This window comes from Pelodiscus sinensis, chromosome 1 (assembly GCF_052426305.1).
Source record: "Pelodiscus sinensis isolate ZL-2025 chromosome 1, ASM5242630v1, whole genome shotgun sequence".
Lineage (NCBI taxonomy): Eukaryota > Metazoa > Chordata > Testudines > Trionychidae > Pelodiscus > Pelodiscus sinensis.
In genome coordinates this window covers 213,925,793-213,944,030 of record NC_143052.1, presented here as the reverse complement: position 1 = coordinate 213,944,030, position 18,238 = coordinate 213,925,793, and the positions used below count along the sequence as shown (strand labels likewise).

At 46.8% G+C, this 18,238-nt stretch overlaps 1 protein-coding gene across 2 annotated transcripts in view; it reads left to right on the top strand.

Moving 5' to 3' along the window:
* The first annotated feature begins 11,729 nt into the window (after window positions 1–11,729).
* Window positions 11,730–18,238, top strand: part of PDHA1 (pyruvate dehydrogenase E1 subunit alpha 1) — a 32,351-nt gene continuing 25,842 nt past the window's right edge. The window contains exon 1 of one of the 2 annotated variants that reach the window (XM_075913668.2): window positions 11,730–11,953. In XM_075913668.2, coding sequence (XP_075769783.1) covers window positions 11,894–11,953 — 60 coding nt within the window. In that variant the 5' untranslated portion in view covers window positions 11,730–11,893. The remainder of the gene's footprint in view (window positions 11,954–18,238) is intronic. The other variant, XM_075913659.2, reaches the window with a different exon arrangement.

The window sequence follows — 18,238 nt, the reverse complement described above, 5'->3', positions numbered from 1 at the left end:
AATCTATGTGAAATATGCATTTGTACATTGGCAGTTGTTTGGGATTTTACTGATAGCTTTTTGGGGTATCATTTCAAGTACTGAACTGAGCAGACATTTCATATCTAATGTAACTAAGTGATATGGTCAAGAAGTTTCTCCTAAACCTCTAAGCCAAAAATTATAACAGCCCATATATGAGAGCAATAAAAGAGATGAAGGATAATGTTTACCAAAACCTAAGCCCATTCCCAGCAGTAGAGCTGTTCAGAGGATGCAAGTTCCATTTTGCAAAGGACCCTGAGATTTTGCAATTTGGCTTTGTTCCAACTTGAAACAAAAACTGAACATTTGGAAAGTTTCCACAAAGAAAAATTAAAAAAATAGGGAGAAAGAAGGTGGGAGAGGTCAGATGAAACATTTGTTTTGACAAAACTGAGACACTTCAATTTGATTTTGACCTCTTTTTGTATTATTCAAAAGGAAAAGTCATTTCAAAACAACAACAACAAAAAACAAAACCCACATTTTTGTTTGTTCAAGGCCAATTTGGGGTGGATTTTTGCCTCTGGGAAAACAGGGAGTAAACAGCCCCAGAGCTCCACTGGCATAGATTGCAATTATGACTACTCCTGTTTCACAAGGGTGTAGCACAATCTGGCCCTTAGGTTTTTCAAAAATATATTAAAGTATTACTCTGGCACTTAAAATCCTGTGGAACCTGCAAGCTGTAAAGGGGCCCTAAAGGAATCTGCACAACTTTAATTTGGTCCCTTTATGAGCATGCATCACGATGCAGTCTTTAACTATATGATCAGATGCTATATGTTGAAGAAGGCCCTTCCTCACAGTGGCCAAAAGAGAAGGAAGGTTCTTTTACACTTGTGGCACTGGACTGTAATCCAAGAATTACTCACTGTCTCATAATGGTTGTTCTTCAAGATGTGTTCATGTCTGTAACATTATTGGATTTTAATAGGAAAATGCAGATCATTGTTGAACCGTCTGTTGTGGGTTTGCCCCAAATTCTGTGCAAAGTGGGCTATGTGAGGTGTCTAATGAAAGCTTATGCTATGCTGATTCTGTTTGCTGCTCATATATGGCATATAAAGTTATTAATATGGACTCTGTACTTTTATTTTAAATGTTTTTTTTTTTGTCTGGGAGACTGCAGCAGGCATCAGCCACTTATTGTGAGGGGTGGTTACTCAGTGAATAGCAATAAACACCTGAGGAATTCTGCTGGGAACCTGCAAAACAGCAGGTACCCCATGGGCTCATGGCTGTTTTCCTAAAAAGGACATGAACAAGTTTCTTAGTCCTATGATCAGCTCCATTTTCAAAGGTACCATCACATAGAAGAACAATGGATTTCCCTCCACATGGGCAAGATTATAAAAGGATCCTAGGGATTCCTCCATTTTTGTCTTCACTCCTGCTCTTCATTTCAGGAGCATCTTTGAGGTAAACACAGAGCCGGGAAGGAATGTTGTCCCAACTTAACAAAGAATGTGCTCCAGAGACTTTAAGATGGCAGTTTATTATATCTTTGCTAAGAGCCCACATTTAGAACTTGGTGATTGATGTATGTAATATGCTTTAACAATTCTACTCTCAACATTTTCTTTCTTTTATTAGTAAGTCTTTAGATTTTAGATTCTAAAGGACTGGCACAGCATGCTCTTTTGGGTAAGATCGGAAGTATAAATTGACCTGTAATGTGTCTGGTCTTTTAGGATTGGCAGAAAGTGTCGGAGTTGGTGAGCTTGATTTTCATAATCTCTCACTTGTGTAAGGAGTGGGGCTTGTTGTAGCACAAACAGGGGCGGCCTGTGAGCGTAGGCAGACTAGGCAGTTGCCTACGGCGCCGCCGGCCAGGGCACCCCGTGATTACGTCATGGCCATTGACTGCCGAACAGGCAGGGGTGCCGATCGTGCCTTCTGTCTAGGGTGCCAGCTGCCGCAGGCGGCCTCAGGCCGCTCCTGAGCACAGATAAAGCTTCACTGTCTAAGGCAGTGGTTCCTAACCTGGGGGTAATTACCCCTTAAGGGATAATTTGGCATATTTCAGAGGGTAAAAAGTTTAAAATACAATAGGAGTTCAATTTTGTTCAACATAATGTATAAGAAAATGAAATACAATTCATCATTTTTATTGTAATTTTCTTCTTGTCTATGGCCATTTTAAAAAGGAGGAGGGATAATTTTAGTTTATTGGTTAAGCTTAAGGGGTAACAGTGCCAAAGAGAATAAGAACTGCTGGTCTGAGGAGATTGCTAGTGTGACAAAGTGTTCTTTGTAGCTGGTTTGGTGCCATAAAGAGAAGGGCCTCTACTACTGAGGTTTTAAGTAGCCCTGGTTCTAAGCAATTTTCCCTGATTTGACCCTCACAGTGGTGCCTCACCCTCACTGTTACATTACAGTGTTCATTCTAATTAGGTGTGTACACGTGCCTGAACAGCAGCTGGCAGATTTTATCACTAGCAGTATCCAGGGGGTTGGGCTGCCTCAAATGCCTTTGGAATCAAAAGGAGGTACAGCTTTTGATTCGGCCTTGGCAGGCAAGAAGAGTCTGGACTCAACCCCCTTGCACGAGGGCAGGAGTCAATGCAACTGTCACTGGCAGATGGGGTTTGAACTAGTGTGGCCCAACTTGGGTTTCATAACAGCCGGCTCCTGGAGCTTTGCCAGGGCAGAACAACACCCTTCTGGTGTCGTCTTCTTCTGTGGCACTTGTGATTGAAATCAGTGCTTGCTTGTGACACCTGAGCCATGAGTGGAGGCAGGACAGTGTTGAGAGTCCTTGTCTTTGACAACGGGGAAGAAGTACTCAGCAAAGGGTCTGCCGACCCGGGATCAGAGTACAGCTTTCATTAGTAGGCTACTCAGCTACTCTTCTCTATCTTTTAACATCCTGGGGGTGGGGAAATGGCTGCAGATCCTTCAGCAATTTTTTTGATGGCTCTCCTACAAACACATATTAATGCATTATAATGAAAGCTTCAGAGGGGTAGCTGAGTTAGTCTGTACAGGATAAACTTAAAAAACAACAAATAGTCTGATAGCACTTTAAAGACTAACAAAACACGTAGATGGTATCATGAGCTTTCGTGGGCACAGCCCTCTTCTTCAGCTCCGGTCATCTGAAGAAGTGGGCTGTGCCCACAAAAGCTCATGATACCATCTACAGGCAGTCCCCGACTTATGCGGATCCGACTTATGTCGGATCCGCAGATACGAACAGGGCTGCCCCAGAGTACACGGACTGCGGGACCTCGCGGTCCTGCCGCCCGTGTACTCTGGGGCTTTCTCTGCGTCTCCCTGGTCTGCAGACCAGGAAGACCCAGAGCAAAGCCGCGGAGGGGCTCGGGCAGCCCAGGGGCGCCTGGGCTGCCCGAGCCCCCCCTCCCCCGCCGCCCCCGTGGCTTTGCAAAGCCGCGGGGAAGCCGGCATCGGAGCAGTCCAGGCGCACCTGGGCTGCCTCGCTGCCCGAGCCCCCCCCCCCCCCCGCGGCTTTGCAAAGCCAAGGGGGGGGGGCTCGGGCAGCGGGGCACCCCAGGCGCGCCTGGACTGCTCCGCTGCCGGCTTCCCCGCGGCTTTGCAAAGCCGAGGGGGAGGCTCGGGCAGCGGGGCACCCCAGGCGCGCCTGGACTGCTCCGATGCCGGCTTCCCCGCGGCTTTGCAAAGCCGAGGGGGGGGCTCGGGCAGCGGGGCACCCCAGGCGCGCCTGGACTGCTCCGATGCCGGCTTCCCCGCGGCTTTGCAAAGCTGCGGGGGGGCTCGGGCAGCGAGGCAGCCCAGGCGCGCCTGGACTGCTCCGCTGCCGGCTTCCCCGCGGCTTTGCAAAGCCGAGGGGGGGGCTCGGGCAGCGGGGCACCCCAGGCGCGCCTGGGTTGCTCCGCTGCCGGCTTCCCCGCGGCTTTGCAAAGCCGAGGGGGGGCTCGGGCAGCGGGGCACCCCAGGCACGCCTGGGCTGCTCCGCTGCCGGCTTCCCCGCGGCTTTGCAAAGCCGCGGGGGAAGCCGGCAGCGGGACAGCCCAGACGCCCCGCGGCTGTCCCGCTGCCGGCGTCCTCAGAGGCTTTGCTCCCCGTCTCCCTGGTCTGCTGGTCTCCAGCAGACCAGGGAGACGGGGAGCAAAGCCGCGGAGGACCCAGGCGGCGGGACCGCGGTGCGTCTCGGTCCGCCGCCCGTGTCTTCCTGGTCTGCTAGGGTGGGGGGGTGCGCAGCTAGTACGCCCCCTCCCCCCCAGCAGACTAGGCTTTTCTCCGGACGCCTGTGGCAGAGCAGCTGGGGTGCTGCCGGTTGGTCCCGCAGTGCCGCTCTGGGCGCTACTGGTCCAACCCAGGAGCACCCCAGCTGCTCTGGTCCTGATTCAGCCGCTGCTGGTCAGTTTCAGCAGCGGCTGAATCAGGACGCCTGGGGCAGAGCAGATGGGGTGCTGCTGGGTTGGTCCAGTAGTGCCGAGGAGCGGCGCTACTGGAGCAACCCAGCAGCACCCCAGCTGCTCTGCCCCAGGCGTCCTGATTTAGCCGCAGCTGAAACTGACCAGCGCTGACTACAGGAAGCCCGAGGCAGAGTTGCTCTGCCCCGGGCTTCCTGGAATCAGCTGCTGATCAGTTTCAGCAGCAGCTGACTTGGGGATGCCTGGGGTTCTTAAGTTGATTCTGTATGTAAGTCAGAACTGGCGTCCAGATTCAGCCGCTGTTGAAACTGATCAGTTTCAGCAGCGGCTGAATCTGGACGCCAGTTCCGACTTACATACAGATTCAACTTAAGAACAAACCTACAGTCCCTATCTTGTACGTAACCCGGGGACTGCCTGTATATGTTTTGTTAGTCTTTAAAGTGCTACTAGACTTTGTTGTTTTTTAAGTTTATTATAATGAAAGTTGTACAAGCAACCTTCATTCTGACCTTTGAAAGCTTGATTTTGCAATCTACACATTATTTCACATCATTGTGTATATGTTTTACAGAGAAAGGGAGAAACAATCATGAAATTATATCAGCATAAAAATGGAGCAACCCAGTGGCAAGTCAGACCCCCTAAGGCAGGCATGTCCAAAGTCCGGCCCGCGGGCCAATTGCGGCCCGTGTTCCGGTTTAATACAGCCCCACAGGTAATTTGGCAATAGCTATCTTTTAAGGCCCCCAACAAATCCGTATGTATTGAGATGAATACATTGTAAAATCTCAGTTAATGTCAGTTGGTCTAAATCAGTTATAAATATATTTGGACACAACATGTATACTTGGTGTTATGTTCCTGTTCATATTTTTTGAACTTAAAAGTTGACAGACAACCTTTATTACCAATAATATGTAATGTACTTTACAATGTTCCTGACATATATTTCAGCTACCTGGATTTTTTTTTCATCTGGCCTTCAGATATGAAAGGCAGAGTGATTTAACACCTGTTTAGATTTGTGATCCATGTGACGAAATGAAAAGTATGCCGTTTGCAATAAACTTTGCATAAAATAGTTAATTTGCATTTAATTTTAATGGTTCAAAGAATGTCAGGCAAAATGGTCGGCCCTCACACATGTTCACTTCATCAAATCTGGCCCTCTTTGAAAAAAGTTTGGACTCCCCCGCCCTAAGGCTACATCTACATTGCACGTGTGTTCCTGAGCAAGTAAACTTACAGTAAAGCATCAGTAAAGCAAGAGCTCTTGCGCAAGAAGGCAGTGTGGACGGGAACAGGGGTTTCTTTCGTAAGAAACCCCTATGGCTAAAATGGTCATCAGAGCTTCCTTGCTCAAGAGAGCGTCCAGACTGCCATGGATGCTTTTGCGCAAAATCACATCTCTTGCGCAAAAGCACATGGCAGTGAGGACTCACTCTTGCACAAAAAGTTCTTGCGCAAGAAGCCTGCAGTGTAGACGTAGCCTGACAGTATTGACAGATAGCATGGTTCAGTGCCTTGGATCTTAAACTGAGGTCAGTGGAGCACGGATGTCTGGCAGTGCATGGAGCTACTTTTGCCACACTGCTAATGATATATTTAAATATTTTTACCCCGCCTTTCTATTTAAAGTATTCAAGGCGGCTATCCCACAGCCTTTAAGAAATGACACTTTCTGTTCACTGTGGAGCCACTCAGGATTTTTGTAGGAGCTCCAAAACCTTTTTACTATGCACAGCCCTTTCCTGTTTTTATGTGTTGTGGGTTCCATTCTTATAAATACTACTTGTGATCAAATTTGAAAATTACATTAAAAGCGAATGTGTAGCACAAACATGAGACACAAAACTAAACTGCAAATAATTGGGGAAGATTAAAGCACTGGCAGTTGTGGCAATGTTGAGAGCTTTGGTACTAAAATAAATTCTTGCACTCAGGCATAGGAAAGAAATAGCCTAGATATGGAACAGAGCAATACAACAAGCAGGCATGCCCCTTTCATTGAAACAATTTTACTTTAATCTCCTTAATACTGTCTGAATATTGCTTTTCCAAGTAACCAAGCAACATACAATGCTTTTCTTCTACCATGAATTGAGCCACTACTGTGACTCTCAATAGCTACCTGATTTCAGTATTTGAAAATGGGGAAGGTAGCTTTTCCCTATGTCATAGTGACACCTTATGGCATTTTTGCTATAATGCTATGCTTTTTTTATCTTTATGTTACCCAGTTTTTATCCTTGAAAGGTTTCTTGTTGTTTCAATCAAACATGTAAGATATAGTACAATCTGTAATCTAAAAGTTTTGGGTGTTACACAGCACCCTTACCTCGAAATAAGCTATGCAATTTGCTCTAGGCAAATTACACAGCTTATTTCAATCTTATTTCAAATAAAGCGCTATTGAAAAACGTCCCTTATCCCTTGTGCAATGAGGTTTACAGGGACGATGGAATAGCAAGCCCATTATATTTTGATATAATGGGCTTGCTCTTAAGATCCGTGTAGACGTCGTGTAGACATAGCCTTTGGGAACACCTAACTCTTGAGATAATCATAGGTTTGGTTCATAGGGGGATGTAATTTTTATGAGCTTAAGTCAAACCTTATGGATAATATTCAGATTTTGTATACATGAGGTTCAGATAAATGAAATTTGACTGTTTCAGTAATGGTGAAAACATCCCTAAGATTATTTATCCACTGCATATAGGCTTCAAAGGACTAGATTTTTATCACTAAACATAAATTTAAACATAAATACACACCACAAAAATATTTCCATTGACAGTGACTGAAATTTACAGATATACAAATACACTGATATATACAAAATTAGAAAAATGCTTGAGAACTCACAGCAGTTTTATTTAAAGCTATTTACTTTGTAAATTTTCACATGGGATGTTGACAATTTGTGTTTTAATTATTATAAACCTTTAACTTCTTGAATCTCAACATCTACTGTCATTAAATATTACGTGAACACCATATTACCTGACCCCTTTCATAATTTCCTGCAACAATAAAATGTTTAAAAAATTATAGATCAAAATGATAAATAATTCTAAATATGTCATTGTTTGTTTGAGAGGTTATATAAAACTGTTGCTTTCTACAAAAGGATTATTTTCTCTTTGTGTTTTCTACTGTTAATTTTATTGTAGCCTCCTTTTACCTCATTCAAGGGTTAATTTTCTGTATTAAATCAACTGAAAGACACAAATTAATTATTACAGAATATTAAAAATGACAAGTTTTTCAGTTTTAAAAGATGAGAAACAGGAAACCCTTGTGATTTGTGGAATCTTTATTCACTGTTCTGTGTATTCACAGAGGTCTCATGTCCTGGGTGGGGGGGAACTGTAGGAGCCATGGGGAGCTCACTGCAGCTTCTGGCCCACGGAAAGCATCCCTCAGCTACCCAGAGCCACGATGAGTTCCTCATGGTTGCCAGGAGCTGTGGTGAGGTCCTCTTTTCTCCTGGCAACTGAGCAGAGTTCACTGCATCTCCTGGCCTCAGGTGAGTTTGGGAGCTGCAGGGGCTTTTGAGTACTGTTTTATTATTTTTCAAGAGAGAAAATGGGTCACTTTCCCGTCAGAAATATCTTGCATTTCCATAATTGTTAAAATATTCATAATATGTCACTGTATCAAAATATCATTATGGAAAGTAATATGATTTTTAAAGGGAGTGGGAAAGAGCAATGATCCAAATTTGTATTTTTAAATTTGACATTTTCTATTTGAGCAGGAGAGATACCATGGTAACTGATACCCTCATAAACTTAGGGTTCCTACCTCTTACATTGCAGATTTTCAATAGTCTAACCTGCATTTTGCAGGATATTAAAGAGTCCTAAATTTTAAGTCAAGCAGAAGGTAGTATCATAGTGTTGCCTTTTGATACTGAAGAAATTTCAGAAGCACTGGAAATACAATATGCAAACTCCAGGAAGACATGGCAGGATAAGTCCCAAAGACTGGAAAAGAGTTAACATAGTGCCCACCTTTAAAAAGTTAGCCTGACTTTGATACCTGGGAAACTACTAAAGTAATGTATAAATCATTCAGTTTGCAAATACCTGGAGGAGAAGGGGGTAAATCACTAGCATTCAGCATGGATTTACCAAGAACAAATCATATCAAACCACCTTGATTTCCCCTTTTGACAGGGCTACTGGTTTCATGGATAAGGAAAATGTGATGGATATAATGCACCTGGACTTCCCCAGGCTTTTGACACAGTACCACAAAATATTCTGATAAGCTGAAGAAATGCAGGTTTGGTGGAACTACCATTAAGTGGTTACATAATTGGTGAAATAACTGCAACAAAGAGTAATTATTAATGTGAGGATGCCAGATTAGAGGGAGAGCTCACCTGGGGTTCCACAAGGATCTGTTCTGAGTCAGGTGTTGCTTAATATCTTTATTAATTACTTGGATGTGAGAATAGAGAGCATACTGATCAAATTTGCAGAAGACACAAAGTTGGGAGGGGAGCACCAACACTTTGGAGGATAGAGTTAAAATTCAGAGGGATCTTAATAAATTGGAAAACTGGACTATAGACAACAAAATTAAATTAAACAAAGACAAATATAAGGGGCCTACACACAGGCTACATCTACACTGCAGGCTTTTTGCGCAAGAGCAGATGTTCTTGCGTAAAAACTTGCAGATCATCTACACTGCATGCGCGTTCTTCCACAAGCAAATTTACAGTAAAGCATCAGAAAAGAGTGCTTCTTGAGCAAGAGTTATTCCTCTCCCCACTAGGAATAAACCCTCTTGCGCAAGAGCTCTTTTGCAAGAAGGCAGTGTGGAGGGCAACAGCGGTTTCTTGTGCAAGAAACCCCTATGGCTAAAGTGGCCATCAGAGCTTTCTTCCGCAAGAGAGCGTCCACACTGCCATTGACGCTCTTGTGCAAAAGCACATGGCAGTGTGGACACTCTCTTGTGCAAGAACTTTTGTGCAAGAACTCTTGCGCAAAACAGTTCTTATGCAAGAAGTGTGCAGTGTAGACATGGCCTTAGAGAAGGAAAACCAAAAGCACAAATACAGAATGAGAGATAACTGGCTTGGACCTGGGAGTTGTGGGAGAGAACATTACAGATCACAACCTCAACATGAGTCAGCAATGTGAAGCTATTGCAAAATAAGCAATTTCAGCTTGCATTAATGGAGGCATAGCATTCAAGTCACAGGAGGTGATAATACTGCTCTACTTGGTGCTTGATGTGTCAGCTGGAGTACCGTATCCAATTTTTGTCCAACATATAGGAAGGACAACGGCGACTCATGGGGAACATGTGACCCCCCAATACCATGAGCAGGAGGGGTAAGGAGCCAGAGTCTCTGGATGTCCCAGGGAACTAATGGGAGGAGCTGGCATTTGCAGCAGGGGTTGGGCACCCCTCACACTAATGGGTAGCAGGAAGCAGAATGGTGGGGCCAGGAATGCTGTGAGCTGGGGCCATGTTGCTTTGCTTCCCCCCACCGCCACCCGTGACTGGGGCGGGGGACGGGCAACCCCTGCTACTGATCCCAAACCCCTGCTAGTCCCCCAAATTGCATAATTTCAGGGGTGAGGAGCTGGGGGAAAAGGTAGAGGAGGGGCAGAGCAAGCAAGGGGGAGCTGGGAAGAAGCAGGGCAAGAGCAGTTGTCCTATTACTTCCCTGGGCTCAGGGTGGTGTGAGGAGGAGTCACGTGCGGAGATGATCATGTGGCTAGTACCGCCCTGTGTCCTTCTTCACCAGTCGTCCCTGAGAATTAATGTAGAGAAACTGGAAAAGATCCAGAGCTGAGCAATAAAGATGAACAAAGGAAGATCATGCAAGTCATATTAGCAATGACTCAAGGTACTGAGTACATTTACTTTGGAAAAGAGGAGACTAAGGGAGCCTATAATAGCTGTAAGTACTTGACAGGCTGCCATAAAGATGGAGAAAAGTTTTTCTCTTGCCACAGAGGGCAGGACAATGGAACAGATTGCCTAGACTAGAGAGACTGTGGAAGCTCCTTCACTAGAAGTTTTCAAAAAGAGTCTGGATAGGCATCTTTCTTGGATGGTTTAAACACAACAAATCCTGCATCTCTGCAGGAAGTTAGGTCAGCTGACCCTTGTGCTCCTTCTAAGGATGTTAAGAGGTGGGTAATCTACTAATCATGTAGTCAATAACATTATCAACTACATGATTAGTCAGTAAGGGAAAGTGTCCTCAGTCCTGGCTCATGCCAGGTCCAGGAGCTACTCCTGCTCCACCTCTGCAGTTTAAATGTTGTAAGAACCATGCATGCAGGCAGCCTGGCTCCTACTACATTTAAACTGGGACTCCACATGAACAGGGGCTGCTGCTGGAACAGCTTCTGCCCCAGGCTCAGCTGTGTGGGGCTGCCACTTTGAAACCCTGTGGCATTTGCGTGGAGCCTGGGGTCAGCTGGGGACTCCCCAGCTGATCCCAGGTTCCAGCACAGCAGAGCCAGGGGTCAACTGGGGAGTCCCTAGCTGATCCTGGGTTCCACGGAAATGCTGCACAGAGCCCGGGATCCTGGTCTCCACGTGGCATTTCAAAGTAGCAGTGCAGCGTGGAGCCCGGGTCAGTGGGGGACTCTTGAGTCTCCCACTGACCCCAGGCTCCACGAGAACACTTCCACTTTGAAATGCACAAGAGCCCCCACTGGGGACTCTTGTACATTTCAAAACCGGCACTCGTGAGCAGCCCAGAATCAGTGGAACTTCGTAGTGACCCCATATACTCGGAGTTCCGAATTCCTCCTTTGAAAACTACAAGAGCCCCAGGAGAGCCTGTTGTACATTTCAAAGGAGGAATGTGGAAAGTGCCTGTGGACTGGTCCAGTAATAGTCAATGAAAATTCCATTGACTACTTGACTAGTAAATTAACTGATATTTAACATCTTTACTAACGACAAGCCCTGGGCGATCATGTGTCAAGCTCTCCTCCACCCCCAAAGGTGAGATTTTTTAAAAAGCAATTTAAAATAATAATTGTTGACTTTTCTATTGGGTCTTCTGCCCTTTGACTAGGGAGAGCTCACATTTCCCAGAACCAGGAAGGCCAGAAACGCAAGTTTTAATCCACTCCCCCGAAAGCGGGGGGGGGGGGGCTCATGTGCTGGGGGTGGGGGACATGCACAGGACTCGGGGGCTGGCGCACCTGCAGCAGGGGCTGCAGCGCTGCGCACTTCGGGCCAGGGAGCGGGCCATTCCCCTCCCCCTTCATCCGCCCGCTTCATTCAGGCCACGTGCGCCCCTCACTTAGTACTGCGGGCGCGCCCAGCGCTGGGAGGGGGGGGCCTGTGCACCGCGCGGGAACTCCGGGAAAGGCGACGCTAGGCCGCCGCGCGGGCCGGGACGCAGCGCCGCCGCCGTCGTCACTCCGGGCCGCTTAGGGTCGGCCCAGCGGCGCTGGCTGAAGGAGATTCGAGGGCAGGAGGCCGCTCGTGCAGGCGCCGCCGCTTCCCCCTCCCCCATGCGCAAGATGCTGCTGGCCGCGCTCTCCCGCGTGCTGCAGGGCCCCGCCGCGAGACCGGTGAGGGGGGCGATCGATCGAGCCGCGCTGGGCGGGGGGAGCGGCCGTTGCGCCATCCGGGGAGCGGCCGCGTCGGAAGCGGGAGGTGGAGGCAGGAGCCGCCCCCCGACGCTCCCTTTTGTCGCGAACCAAAACCCGCCTGGGGCGCCCGCTCGGTCCGGGGGGGGGGGGGGCTGGTGTCCCCCGCACTGCGCGGTGGCTGCTGCTTCCCGGCGCGCGGCAGGGGAGCGCGGAGAATTGCCCGGCCCGGGGTGTCGGTCGGGGGGGTCCCTGTGGCCCGGGGGGTCCCCGTCACTGCTCAAGCGGGATTCGCCTGCCAGGGGCTCCCGAGCGCGCCCGGCCCTGCCCCGCACCTGGCAGACTGGCTCGCGGGGGTGGCTCGTGCAAGTTCTCTGCACGTTACAGCTGCCTCCGTGGGGCCACCGGCCTGTTGCTGCTTCTCCCCCGGCTACGTCGCTTCTGGCCTCCCTGCCAGGGGCTGAAAGTGACCTACATTTCCTACAGATACTGACCTATCGCAGCCTGCCCCCCTTGGGGGCAGCGGGTTGGAGAGACCACAGTAACTGTACGAAATTCAAGTGTGGGGTGAGGTGCAGGGGGCCCAGGGTTCGGGTGTGGGGGGCGTACAGGGGATGGGAATGCAGCATTGCAGACTCTCCTGGTTCTGTCAGTTTCTACATGTTCGTCCTAATTATTTTGTGATGTGCCTCCCATCATACTGCTGATAGATTTGAAACAGTCTCCCTCTTTTCATCTGCCAAATCTTGCTTCTTCCTTAGATCTTTCATCAAAACTCTCTTCTAGAAATCCTTTTTCTCCGTTTCCATATCAGTTCTACACCTCTCCTTGTATCTTGTGTCAGTCTTTGTTTAATTTACCTTGTAAATAGTTCAGGGATGGTGGAATATGCCAATACGGGTTTGTAAAGTGCAGTATAACTTTGCAGTGGTATAAATATTATCACGATATGCAATTAAAACTGGATAGTAGGAGTTGGCTCTGTGTTCTCGTGGAAGTACAATCTTTTCTGGTTTTGGCTCACTAGGCGTTTGAAATTACTGGGTGATTTAGGGGTACTACTGTTGTGGCCCCATGTGGTAGGTAGGATTTTAGACAGCTTACGGTCCTTTTTCCTCTGTAGAGAAGTGAAGTGTGTAATGTAGATCTCCTATCTTATTTTAGTAAAGTCCATTTGTGGGGAAGGTTGGTGTTTTATGAGAGACTCCAGATTGGAGAGTTCTTTTTTGATGTTTTCCTGTTTGCTGTACAGGATGCTGATCAGGTGGTTCCTCAGTTTTTTAGATAGTGTATGGCATAATCTCTCACTGTAGTCTGTGCAGTATGTAGATAGCAATGGATTTTTCACCTTCAGTCCATTTGGTATAATGTCCATCTGTTTGCATTTGGAGAGAAAGATGATATCTGTTTGTACTTGTACAAGTTTCTTCATGAGGTTGATAGATTTCCACTCCATACAGCTAAATGCAGTGCCTTGCATGGTGTCAAGTATCAGAGGGGTAGCCGTGTTAGTCTGAATCTGCAAAAGCGGCAAGGAGTCCTGTGGCACCTTATAGACTAACTGAAGTGTTGGAGTCAACGCTTCAGTTAGTCTATAAGGTGCCACGGGACTCCTCGCCGCTTCCCCTCTGATACTTGACACTTTGGAAAGGTTGCTGACCCCTGACTTACACCAACGGGAGCTTTTTTGTCAGTGTATATACACCACTTTCCCAATAGTTGGGGTAGCTATGTCAACTGGAGAAGCTCTTCTACCAACACAATTCTGCCTACACTGGGAGTTAGGTCAGTATATTATTAAGGGTTGTGGAAAATACATACCCTTGAGTGACACAGTTATACCCACATAAGTGCCTAGATTAGACCAAGCCTCGGAGGTCTGTACTAGCACTGCAAAGCACAGTGCTGCACAAGCTGGCTTCACCACCCCTTTTCTATCAGCTGTAAGATCCATGTGCAAGTAGTAACTGGGAAAGCTTTTTTCCCCATGTGATATTGAAGAAGGTCAGTGGCATACTGGAAAAGAACTCAAAGTCAGTTCTCCTCAATTAGTGTGGACTGCTCTCAGACCCACGATCACTAAAGTTAGCAGTCAGGAAAAGAGTCCCCTTTAACTTCCCAAAACATTTACCTTTCACTAACACATTCAGTACTGAATGTTTCTGCATATTCCTCTACTAATGTTTTAAGTTGATATTCTATTTAAACGTATACATCACTGTTCTGTTAAATACATTTAGCAAAAGATGCACTGGAGACAATTGAAGCCTTCAGACACTCAGGCTGCTTCCTGCCTTTCTTATCGCTCTCAATTCACTTTTGCTCCTTACTTTCCCTTCACTATCAAGAGTGTACCCAAGTTTGGTGAAGGAAAGACTGGACTGACCTAAGTAGGATAGCAAAGAGCACTCTGCAAATCCTGTCAAAAACAAATAAAATAGTTTTCCGATCAACTATAGGAAGTTGCTAAATAGTGTCAAACAGCACACTCTTCCAACTCCTATCAGAGGGGTAGCCGTGTTACTCTGAATCTGCAAAAGCAGCGAGGAGTCCTGTGGCACCTTATAGACTAACCAAAGTGTTGCATCTGACGAAGTGGGTCTTTGCCCACGAAAGCTTATGCTCCAACACTTCGGTTGGTCTGTAAGGTGCCACAGGACTCCTCTCTGTTTTCCAAAGTGGTGTGCCAAGATTTAACCCTCCTAACCTGGGCTGTGCCTCTCTCCCAGTGGGGGAGGGGCTTTCTTCACAGCATAAACCTTTCTGCAGTCTACCAGTTGCTAATGGAAATTCACCATTAATTACATAATTAAGCCCAAGCCATTTTGCTAGTGCTGCAGCTGGGGAGAACAGTTTAATTTAAATTATTAAACAGATTACGCATTTTAACTTTCTCATGTTATTTTATTACATTTCATTTTAAATAAAGTAAAATATTATATCCAAGACAAAAGGTTTCAATGTTTTCTTTATTTATTGCAGGGATGGGGAACCTTTTCTTTGGGCAGGGGGCTGGACTCAGTGACCTCCTGAGGTCTCTTCCAGTCCTAGGATTCTATGATTCTGCGTCGGGGCCACTGACCCACAGAAAAATCCGTTGGGGGCCACACAAGTGAGAAGCAAAAAAACTCCTCCTCGAAACATCCTACCCTCACTGATGTGGCCCCCAAGTGAGATACGTCACTCTTCTGGCATGCCAGCCCCGTGAGGTGAGGTGAGGGGAAGGGACAGGGAGGACTGAGGTTCAGGACTTCCCATAAGTCAGATTTACTTTTCTGGGGTTCCAGAGTTAGTGAATTTTGTGAACCCCCTTAGGCTCTGGGGAGGGAACAAAAATGAGGGGTTCAGTGTGCAGGACAGGGCTGCCAGCAAGTGGGACAGGGATGCAGGATCTGGATGAGAAGTGTGGTGCAGGATGGGTGAGGAGGGCAGGGTCTGGAAGGGAGTTTGGCTGCAGGAGAGGGTGTGAGTAGGGGTATGAAAAGGAGTTTGGGGGGAGTAACACAGAAAAGGTCAGAGGATGAGAATGCGGCCAAATAGCTAGTTGGGGAGGGAGGCAAAGAAGTGGGGAGTAAAGGAGAGTGCAGCTTCTGCAAAGTAAAATTGTATCTTCCCTCACATCTTCCTTCTGCTCCAGCCTCAGCCCTATGATTCCTCCAGCCTGACACCCTGCAATGCCCCATGTCCCTCAGTGCAACTCCTGCCTCCTCCCATCCTTCTTTCACCCTTCCTTCCTGCCCCTACTTCCCTGTGCCCCCAGCGCATTCACCGGGAGGGCACAAGTGCTTGGATGAGGAGAGGCAGGAAGGGCAGAGTCTCTTCCCTACTGAGCCCAGCCATGTGCCTGAAGGCTGTGGCTCCTGGGCTGAGGCAGGCAGAGCCCAGGCTGGCTCCAGCTCAGCCTGGCACAGCAGGGGGCTGGGGAAAGGGCATCCTGCTCCTGCACACAGCCTGCGGGGAGCAATGCAGCACACCCTGGGCTCTGGCGTGCCACATGTGACAGGCCGCCCAGCTGAGCAGGCCCATCCCCATTGCCTCCTGAAGCAGGAATCAGACAGAGCCTGTAGCATGGGGAGGGGGAGGTTAACCCCTTAGCTACCAGGAGCTGTATGTCCAGGCTGGGCAGGGGCAGGGGCAGCCCCAGGGACATGTGCATGCCTCTCCTGCTCCCCACCCGAACAGCTGTTTCTGTGAAGGTGAGGCTGGAGCCACAGCATGAGCTCTCGCGTGTGGGGGCAGGGGCGGGGCTGAGCTACCACCCTGCATTCAAGTGAAAATTGGTTTGTGTGCCATTTGTGACACATGCCCGGGGTTGCCAACCCTTGGTATAGGAAATACCTTCACTAAGTGCTATAGAGGTACTGCTGCAGCATGGTAAATGTAGACAAGCCCTGAGACCAATAGGATGAATTGCTCACTTTAGCATCATGGGGCTAATGTGGAGAAGACTTTGGAAGAGAAGCTAAAAATTAATGGAGCTTTTATTTCTTACATTGGTTTTATATTAGTGTAACTCTGACTTTAGCAGAATTACTTCTGGTTTGTAACTAGATTAAGGTTTGCTGTGTAGAGAAAGGACATAAGGGGGCATTGCTATGGGTAGGAATTACTTTGACAAAGGATTTGGTGGGTTAAAAATAGAAAGTAAAAGTGGTTAGTAATACCTAGTTCTAAAACAGTATTTTTTTATCCTAAGATCTCAAACTGCTTTAGAGGAGTTTTCTCCCTTTCACAAAAGAAGGAAACTGAGACATAGAGGTGAAGGGACTTGCCTAAAGTTATCCAGTAGACAAAGTGAATGAACGGGCAGCATTTTTAGGAGAATAGTAATAGACAATTTCTGTAAATGAAAATTGGCAAATTTGAGGGTTGAATACGAATAGACAAATGAGCTGATTAGTGTATCATTTTATTCCCTCCTCCTTATGCTACAACATACACCCATTTGTCCTTTTACTTTCTAGAGTGTCTTATTACAGTTCTGTAAATCAGCAAATACACTTTTGAGAACTGTATTAAAAAGGTTGATTTTTCTGAGTTAGGTTTGTTCTCCTGCTTGTTCTGCAGCTTGGACTAAGGATATAAGTGACTAGTCAAGTAGTCGACTACCCAATAAGCATAGGCTTATCCGGCAGTCAAATCACTACTCAACAAGTCACTTCTCCTCCCACTGCTGTCTGTATTAGAGGCAGCGGGGTGGGGGGAGTTGGCTTAGAAACCGGTTCCCCCCAGCATCTGCCAAGCTCTTACTACATTTAAAAGTCAGAACTGCAGTGGGGTTGGCTCCCAGGGTTGGGAGCCAACCCCACTGCAGCTCTGCAGTTTCCCCTCTTATCAGCTAATCAAGTAGTTGACGGTAATTCCATCAACTACTCAATTAGCTGATTGAATGCAATTTAACATCCTGGGCACATGAGTGGGCTTTTTTGTCTTTTGTTTAAACTTGCCAGGCTGATAGACCAAACATCTACTTTTATGATCTTTTAAATCATAAAATTCAGGTGCTGATAACTAGTTCCTAAGTCTACATTGAGGTACCCAATTAGAAATTGCCTGGGCTTTCTTTAGAGTTGTATATTTGCCCAATCATCTACTTCCAAGATTATGGAATGAGGGCATGAGTAGAAGCAGAGACAATTCTTTCAGTTGTCAGTGGCCTTTCCTTTTCTACACACTTGATGTCTTTTGCAACACAATTCATATGTATTTTTTTTCCATTCTCCTTTCATTATGCATTCTGGTACACCCTCCACCCCATTCTTATGCTTAGGATTTTTTTTGCCTGCTGCTCAACTTCATATTCAGTATGCTTTCAGTGAAGTAAAATGTATTAAATTTAACTCCATGAAGCAGTTTATAAATGGATTTCTATTACATTTTCATTTTGAGAACAGCTTTGGGTGAAGCAGATAACTCAAAACCCCCCAAACTCCTCAGAAATAAATTCTCTTGACCTGATTGTATTTTATAAATTACAGCTGTATAAACAGACACTACAGCCGGAGAGGACTACCTCAGAAAGGGCAGACAGCTCTCTTGACCCTAGTCTACACTAGGAAGTTATTTTGAAATAACGGGCTGCGTTATTTCAATATCTGTACTTTTGCTTTCCTCAGAAATAACACTTATTTCGAAATAGCATTAGTGTGGATGCTTCGCTGCTGCTCTTTTGAAATAACTCCCCAGAGTAATTTGAAGTAATTACTCCCCAGTGCTTTCTGGGGCTCTGAGTTGTGGGAGCATATTCACAATAATGGAGCCTGTCTT